Source organism: Lutjanus erythropterus, chromosome 12 (assembly GCF_056507025.1).
Source record: "Lutjanus erythropterus isolate fLutEry1 chromosome 12, fLutEry1.hap2, whole genome shotgun sequence".
Classification (NCBI taxonomy): domain Eukaryota; kingdom Metazoa; phylum Chordata; class Actinopteri; order Lutjaniformes; family Lutjanidae; genus Lutjanus; species Lutjanus erythropterus.
The window spans coordinates 9347742-9356352 of record NC_139328.1 but is presented as its reverse complement, the minus strand read 5'-3'; the positions used below and the strand labels follow the sequence as shown (position 1 = coordinate 9356352).

At 41.6% G+C, this 8611-nt stretch overlaps 1 protein-coding gene across 1 annotated transcript; it reads left to right on the top strand.

Annotated features, from left to right (window-relative positions):
* The first annotated feature begins 426 nt into the window (after nucleotides 1-426).
* Nucleotides 427-7572, top strand: LOC146317601 (uncharacterized). Its single transcript, XM_084732472.1, has 10 exons — nucleotides 427-475; nucleotides 1746-1778; nucleotides 2209-2337; nucleotides 4358-4593; nucleotides 5148-5277; nucleotides 6395-6604; nucleotides 6772-6774; nucleotides 6845-6973; nucleotides 7052-7140; nucleotides 7217-7572. Exons 1-10 carry the CDS (start codon nucleotides 427-429, stop codon nucleotides 7289-7291), a joined length of 1083 nt encoding a protein of 360 aa, XP_084588598.1. The 3' UTR covers nucleotides 7292-7572.
* Nucleotides 7573-8611: the final 1039 nt, after the last annotated feature.

Genomic DNA, 8611 nt, shown 5'->3' with positions numbered 1-8611 from the left:
ATTGTGAGATGATTCAGTAGTTTAAATACTATATGACTCAACTGATTGGATAATTACAAAACATTATGGTATGTAATTAAATGCACACAAGTGCCGTTCCACTAAACTAAACATTAAGCTCCTGCTGATCTAGGTTATAGTCCTCAGGTGCTTAGTTTTATTATAAGCTAAATCACTGACTTGGTTTATAGGTCATAAGCAATTTAAGGGTCATAAGCAATTAAAGTACTAACTAAACAGCATCTAGTGCCTGTTATCACATATGTCGGTGAGATCCCATTTATCAGTGTTAATCGTCCTGACCCCAGACAATTAACTTCATAAATAGGCACAAAGAATAACATTAACAATTCACCTCTAATCTAAATTAAGAAAAGAGTCTCTATTATGTAAAAGTTTTATATAACGTTCAGTAACATCTTAATGATGGTAACTGATGCCATTATTGAGGACGTTTCTATTTCTACAGACACAGGTGACAAATGGAGACAAAAAGGAAAAGCCTGAATAAACTTGGAAAATTTGACCAAAAAATAAAACAAAATTATTTTAAAAGTAAACTGCATCAATCATCAATGGGGCACTTTGACAGCAAAATTAAGAGTCAAGATCAATTAAAAACTGTAAACAATTTCATCACAAGCACACTATAGAATGGTGTGGTGATAACACAGCAAAAAAGTGACACTCACAAGCATGGTAAAAGAGACCAAACCTGGTCCTGTGAGCATCTAAAAGCCTCCTCTCCACTACTCAGTTTAATATTTTGCACCATCAGTTGAAATTTGAATCATAAATGCCAAGTGCAAGGTGGTACGTCTTGGCGCACGCACCATGCACACCGTATATCAGTTCAGGTATGTGCAGCTGTGCACCATGCAAAAGGGCTGCATGAAGGTGAATATAGATCAGCCAGTATTTTGTGAATAATAAATACTCTCTCAGCCAGTCACAAAAATCTGCACCCAAAGACAGATGGAGTATGATTTTCCATGAGGTGGTTACTATGACATAAATATAAACTAAAGAAACTGATTTGGTGATGATTACATCAGACTGACGCTATTATATCAATCATTCTAATGTATCAGCCCGGTGTCATTTTCAGATGATTAAATGAAGGTGAACAAAACGGCTTTGCGTAACCTTGGCATGATACTTCTCAGAAGCTGCAGATTTAACAAGCGTGTGTCTGTGTATGTCAGTGTGTGTGTGAGTGTGTTTGACAGAGAGAGAGAGAGAGAGAGAGAGAGAGAGAGAGAGAGAGAGAGAGAGAGAGAGAGAGAGAGAGAGAGAGAGAGAGAGAGAGGGTAGATTGATGAAGATACTGTGATTAACAACTTAAGTGTTTCAGAAATGTGTTATTTTGTACTTGTTTTTGTCAGCTGCAGAAAATATTAAAATGATCACTGTTTAAATGTAATCATGTGATTGTGGGGACTTGAACTATTATGATGAAATTTATTCTTAGAAAGACAAAAAGTGAGGTAAAAAAAAAAATCAGAACTTCTCCACTTGCTCCATTGATCAGGTGCCTGTGATTGCAAGGTAACTGAGTAAATCTGGTTGTCTGAAAACCAGCAGTGTCACAGGAGGAAAGACTGAACAATATCTACTTTTGTTGTACCAAACACTTCACTGACATTGATGCCAGTCTTCTTCTCTTTAATTTCAAGGAAAGGCTCAAGTTAAATGTTTTTTTTTTTCAATGAAATGACATGTCATTGTCCCTTTCCACTTCCTAGCTCAAACAGCAGCTCCCAATAGCACGCCGACAGGTAATATCCACCACACCACTTCATACGCTGTGCTCTCATTCCTCAAATGCAATACATTCTGCCTCCACCTCAACCCCACAATGACCAGCATTTTCAGCTTCATGTCTCTAAGCTGCATCCAGCCAAGATGCATCCAACATTTTCACTATACCCTCATGCCAACTTGGAGTGATCTTTGCCAGCCTGTCACTGGAAAGTAACATCTCTGCCAGGCTGCCACAAAATATCTCACAGACCTCCACCATTCTGAGACTCTTATCTACAACCACTGCTATCAGTGCTACCTGATAGCACAAGCTGTGCTAACACTCATCTGCTTGATTGTGTTAATCATGATTCTGTGAGTCACCAGAGTGATTTTGAAAAAATGCACTTGAGTTACAGCTATAAATCAGTGCAGTGTTGATCTGTTGTGCTGTGTGTGCTGCAGGCTGTGCAGGTCCGCCTGTGCTGTGTTGCTCTGGTCAAACTTCCAGCTGTTTCAGGGGGTGTTACTGTGACGAGTTCTGCAACGTATTCAACGACTGCTGTCCTGACTACAGGTCGACCTGCACACAATGTAAGTGAGGGTGAACTAAAAATTCAGAAAGGTACACAGTTGGGTCAGATTAGGATTTAACATCGAGACAGGTTTAAGGGGACTCTCATTATTTGAAGTGGGGTTGTGTGAGGTATTTATCAATAATCAATGTTTTAAAAACTTGGTTCAAATTAACTAAAACTCACCCAATAACACAAACAAACTAACAGATCGAGACAGTGGTAGACATGCAACTCCTATATTCTGCGAGGTAAATTACTGATGTCACCAGTTTTGGTTGGTTTGGAGAAAGTGATATTTGGCTTACAGGCCTATAACGGCTGTTTCCCGTCAGAAAACGCTGCCTGGTGGCAAGGTGAAGCAATAAATACATACATACACATACCACAGCACTTCATTGCTTAGCGTCCTACACCAGGACTCGTCATTAAGTGAGGGCCGACCGGCATCTACTATCGATCAGCACCTCATATAACCCCACTTAAAATAATCTCAACGATCCCTTTAAAGATTAATTGTACAAATCTTTCTTTCTCATCTACAGCTTTCACCATAGCACCACCACTAAGACCCAACATAACAACCGCAAATACAGTCACAACTTCATCCTCAGTCTCATCAGCAGCAGCACGTCGGGCAACATATGCAGTATTGAATGTGAGCCCAACCTCAGCCCCCACAGTGTCTGCTACTGCAGCAACCAGAGCAAAAAGCAGCAGCACATCTATACCAGGAGATATGAGCTCAATGACATCATCCACTGTCTCTGATACTACAACACCCAGAACAACAGGCAGCACTGGGACATCAACTCTGGTGGAAAAGACCTCAGCCTCTATAATCCCTGCTACTACAGCATCCAGCCACAAAAGCAGCAGCACAACTGCACCAACAGATTCAAGCACAGTATCATCATCCATAGTCTCTGATACTACAATACCCAGCACAACAGGCAGTGCTGCCCCATCCACACTGGTGAAAGTGATCTCAGACCCCATAGTCTCTGCCACTGGAGCAACAAGCAGAGCAAGCACCAGTACAACAGCAGATAAAAGTACAGCTTCATCAGTTTCTGTAACAACAGAATCCACCACAATTAACAGCACAAATTTACCATCAATGGTCTCTGATACTTCGACACCCAATACAACAAGCAGCAGTAATATATCTACAGCTTTAAAAAATGGCAAAACCTCATCATCCTCAGTCTCATTAGCAACAGCACGTCGGGCAACATCTGCAGTATTGAATGTGAGCCCAACCTCAGCCCCCATAGTGTCTGCTTCTGCAGCAACCAATCACAAAAGCAGCAGTACATCTACACCAGCAGATAACAGCACATCATCATCAGTCTCAGTAACAACAGCATCTACCACAACAGGCAGCAAATCTAAATCTACACTAGAAAATACTGTCACAACTTCATCACCCACAGTCTTGTCAGTAACAGCACCCAACGCATCTGCGGTGCTGAATGTGAACACAACCTCAGCCTCCTTAGCCACTCCAACAACCAGTCAAACAAGCAGCAGCACAACAGCACCAACAGATTCAAGCACAGTATCATCATCCATAGTCTCTGATACTACAACACCCAGCACAACAGGCAGTGCTGCCCCATCCACACTGATGAAAGTGACTTCAGCCCCCATAGTCTTCGCTACTGGAGCAACAAGCCGAGCAAGCACCAGTACAACAACGGAAAGTATAACTTCACCAGTTTCTGTAACAACAGAATCCACCACAATTAACGGAACAACTTTGGCATCAACGGTCTCTGATACTTCAACACCCAATACAACAAGCAGCAGTAATATATCTACAGCTGTAAAAAATGGCAAAAACTCATCATCCTCAGTCTCATTAGCAACAGCACCTAGGGCAACATCTGCAGTATTTAATGTGAGCCCAACCTCAGCCCTCATAGTGTCTGCTACTGCAGCAACCAGAGCAAAAAGCAGCAACACATCTATACCAGCAGATATGAGCTCAATTACATCATCCACTGTCTCTGATAACACAACACCCACAACAACAGGCAGCACTGGGACATCTACAGTGGTGAAAGAAACCTCAGCCTCTATAGTCCCTACAGCAACCAGCCACAAAAGCAGCAGTACATCTACACCAGCAGAAAACAGCACATCATCATCAGTCTCAGTAACAACGGCATCTACCACAACAGGCAGCAAATCTAAATCTACACTAGAAAATACTGTCACAGCTTCTTCATCCACAGTCTTGTCAGCAATAGCACCTAGCACAACATCTGCAGTACTGAATGTGAACACAACCTCAGCCTCCTTAGCTACTCCAGCAACCAGTCAAACAAGCAGCAGTGCATCAACACCAACAGATTCAAGCACAGTATCATCATCCATAGTCTCTGATACTACAACAGGCAGTGCTGTCCCATCCACACTGGTGAAAGTGACCTCAGCCCCCATAGTCTTTGCTACTGGAGCAACAAGCCGAGCAAGCACCAGTACAACAGCAGATGAAAGTATAACTTCATTAGTTTCTGTAACAACAGAATCCACCACAATTAATAGCACAACTTTACCATCGATGGTCTCTGATACTTCAACACCCAATACAGCAAGCAGCAGTAATATATCTACAGCTGTAAAAAATGGCAAAAACTCATCATCCTCAGTCTCATTAGCAACAGCACGTCGGGCAACATATGCAGTATTGAATGTGAGCTCAACCTCAGCCTCCGTAGTGTCTGCAACTGCAGCAATCAGAGTGAAAAGCAGCAGCACATCTATACCAGGAGATATGAGCTCAATGACATCATCCACCGTCTCTGATAACACAACACCCAGAAGAACAGGCAGCACTGGGACATCTACAGTGATGGAAGAGTCCTCAGCCTCTATAGTCCCTACAGCAACCAGCCACAAAAGCAGCAGTACATCTACACCAGCAGAAAACAGCACATCATCATCAGTCTCAGTAACAACGGCATCTACCACAACAGGCAGCAAATCTAAATCTACACTACAAAATACTGTCACAACTTCATCACCCACAGTCTTGTCAGCAATAGCACCTAACACAACATCTGCAGTGCTGAATGTGAACACAACCTCAGCCTCCTTAGCTACTCCAGCAACCAGCCAAACAAGCAGCAGCACAACAGCACCAACAGATTCAAGCACAGTATCATCATCCATAGTCTCTGATACTACAACACCCAGCACAACAGGCAGTGCTGCCCCATCCACACTGATGAAAATGACCTCAGACCCCATAGTCTCTGCCACTGGAGCAACAAGCCAAGCAAGCACCAGTACAACAGCAGATGAAAGTATAACTTCATCAGTTTCTGTAACAATAGAATCCACCACAATTAACAGAACAACTTTAGCATCAACGGTCTCTGATACTTCAACACCCAATACAACAGGCAGCAGTAATATATCTACAGCTGTAAAAAATGGCAAAAACTCATCATCCTCAGTATCATCAGCAACAGCACCTAGGGCAACATCTGCAGTATTGAATGTGAGCACGAACTTAGCGTCTGTTACTACAGCAACCAGAGAAACAAGCAGCAGTACACCAGCAGATACCAGCACAACTTTATCAGTCTCTGAAACAGCTGCACCTAACACACTAAACAGCAATACTACACTAGCAGATATCAGAGCAACTTTAGCATCTGCAGTCTCTAGTAATATGGCAACCAGCCAAACAAGCAGCAGTACATCAACACCTGCAGATAACAACGCGGCTTCATCAGTCTCAGTAATGACAGCACCCAGCACAACAGGCAACAATATTACCTCAACAATAATGGATATCAAAACAACTCTGGTCTCTGATTCTACAACACCCAGCACGACAGGCAGCACTGCGGCGTCTACACTGGTGGAAGTGAGTACAACTACAGCATCTACCACTGCAACAACCAGCCAAACAAGCCCCTCAGCATCCATAGTCTCTGCTACTACAGCAGCCAGCATAACGAAAAGAGGCACTAAATCTACACCAGCAGATGTCAGCACATCATCAACTGCAAGAGCAGGTACCAGCACAACTTCAGCATCCCCAGTCTCTCTTCGTACAGCAACCTGGACAAAAAGCAGCAGTGCATCAACAACGGCATACACCAGCCCACCTCCATCATCTACAGTTTCTTCATCAACAGCACCCAGCACTACAAGCAGTACTGCTGCACTAACAGATGTCAGCACAACCTCAATGTCCAGCCAGAAAAGTAGCAGTAGTACATCTACACCATTAGATGGCCTCATAACTTCAGCATCAACAGCTCCAGGTTGGTCACTGTGATTAAAAAGAAAATCACTTTTGAAAAATAATAAGAAATACATTCATTCTTCATGTCACTGCTGAAAATGCATTGGCAGTCTTTTGTCAGATCTTTAAATTCGTATTTTGGTTTTTATTGTATGCATCCGGGTCTGAGCCAACATTAACCCCCAGTTAGTGACTCAGCTCCTTCAGCACGCTCACTCAGCGCCTCAGTCTTTTGACGGTTTCCTTTTCCTCATTGCAGAGACAACACTGACAGAAACTAGTACAACTCTGGACACTAGCAGTGTCACATCTTCACCAGCAGATGGGAGCAAATCTGGGTTTCCCAACAAACACACAGATTCCAGGACCGGCACCAGCTCAGATAATGGTACAGTTACACTGTCACATGTACTTCAGTTATGTGTTAAACAGTTTCAATGGTAAAATAAATATTTCTTTCTTTCAGATCCCCAAACAGTGACTGTTCATCTAAAAGTTTCAGTTTTATCCAATAATGAGGAAAATAAGAATGCGATTTTAGAGGCTGTATCTAATGTAAGTACAAACAACCTTCAAATATCATCAAGTACAAGTACAGTATTATACACACGTTTCTCTTCTCTCTTTAAAGTTTGTAACCCAGACCCTTCTCCAGCAGAACTGTGAGGACTGCACGTCAACCATCAGACACATCAAACCCACCTGAGAAAAGGCCGATGGCTCAGCCAATGGAGGCATCAGTGTGACTACAGCTAAACTGTGACAACAGACTGCACAGCTCTGCGAAACAACAGAATAATCTGTTGAAACTGAGTAAATTATTAAAGATCAGTGTTTATTTACAGCCTTAGGTAATAAAATGACATTTATTAAGCAGCTGACGACAGGTAAAATTTATTAGAGTTGGCTGCGCAACCAAAAACAGATCAAGGCTGTTTGACTAGAGGGCTAAGTGGTAGCCTGTTCCCACACTTAAAAGGTAATTATGCAGGCAGTGATGGTTCCAGCTCATTTAAACCACAGAGGTCAGTTAAATTAATTCTGAAACCAAATGCCAATTTTTGCAGCGAACAAAAATTTTTAAAAAAACCTAAAACAAATTCAGATTTGTAGTACTGTTAAGAAAATAAGGCTGCTACTAGCATTTATTTTCATTGTGGATTTATCTAAGGATCAGTTTTTTAACTGACTTGAAACTGTTTTTCTGTTTTCTTTCCCTCCACTAATTGCTGGAGCTCTACAAAAAACTACAAAATAAAACTTTAGGGTGATATTTAGAAAACAGGTTTCATGCTCATCAAAAATAATGCATATAGCAGATATATGTGATTAACATGTTTCTTATGAACCTTTTTAGCATACAAAATATATCCAGCATAAATATTATGTAGATGTACAAATCACAACTGAACACTAAAAAAAAGTAATAACTGCACACAAAATACATTGGCAGACTCAAAACTTTATATTCACATTGAAAAGATTCAATGCATGCATTAAATAAATGATTAAAACAGTCTAAAAAGCTGCAAAACAGCCTAAAGTTTTACTCATTTTTCAAAATATCTTTTAAAAAAAAGGATGAATAAATTCGCAAAAGCAACTACTGCAGATCTTGTGCACAGGCTGCTTCACAATACATGAGTGAGTGAACAACAAAAAATGCAAAATTGGTGAAAATCCAAATTATTAAACGCTCTGGAGAGCAACAATAACACAGCAGCTTCCCACGCAGGCAGGAACAACATCACCAAACAACAACAACAACACAACTTCAGCTTCAGTCCAAACAATGTCAATATAACTTAAATTCAATAACATAAACAACCGCACACACAGCTAACGCTAGCTTACATGCAGACAGAAAGCCGCAGAGGAACATTTAACCAGCAGCGGGAGACACAAACACTCAGAGGATGTATTTGACTCACCTTATTTGACGCCAAAAGTTCATTCTCCTCCCTTTCGTGGACGTGAAGTGGTTAAAATCCATGTTGTGTTCAGAAATGTCCCACCGCGCTTGTTG

What these genes read in the sequence shown, in the direction of transcription:
- LOC146317601 (XM_084732472.1), top strand. Translation starts at nt 427, where the DNA reads ATGGTAACTGATGCCATTATTGAGGACGTTTCTATTTCTACAGACACA. An exon ending in TCCCAATAGCACGCCGACAG is followed by an intron (nt 1,779 to 2,208) that starts GTAATATCCACC and finishes TGTGTGCTGCAG; the next exon opens with GCTGTGCAGGTCCGCCTGTG. An exon ending in CGGCACCAGCTCAGATAATG is followed by an intron (nt 6,974 to 7,051) that starts GTACAGTTACAC and finishes TCTTTCTTTCAG; the next exon opens with ATCCCCAAACAGTGACTGTT.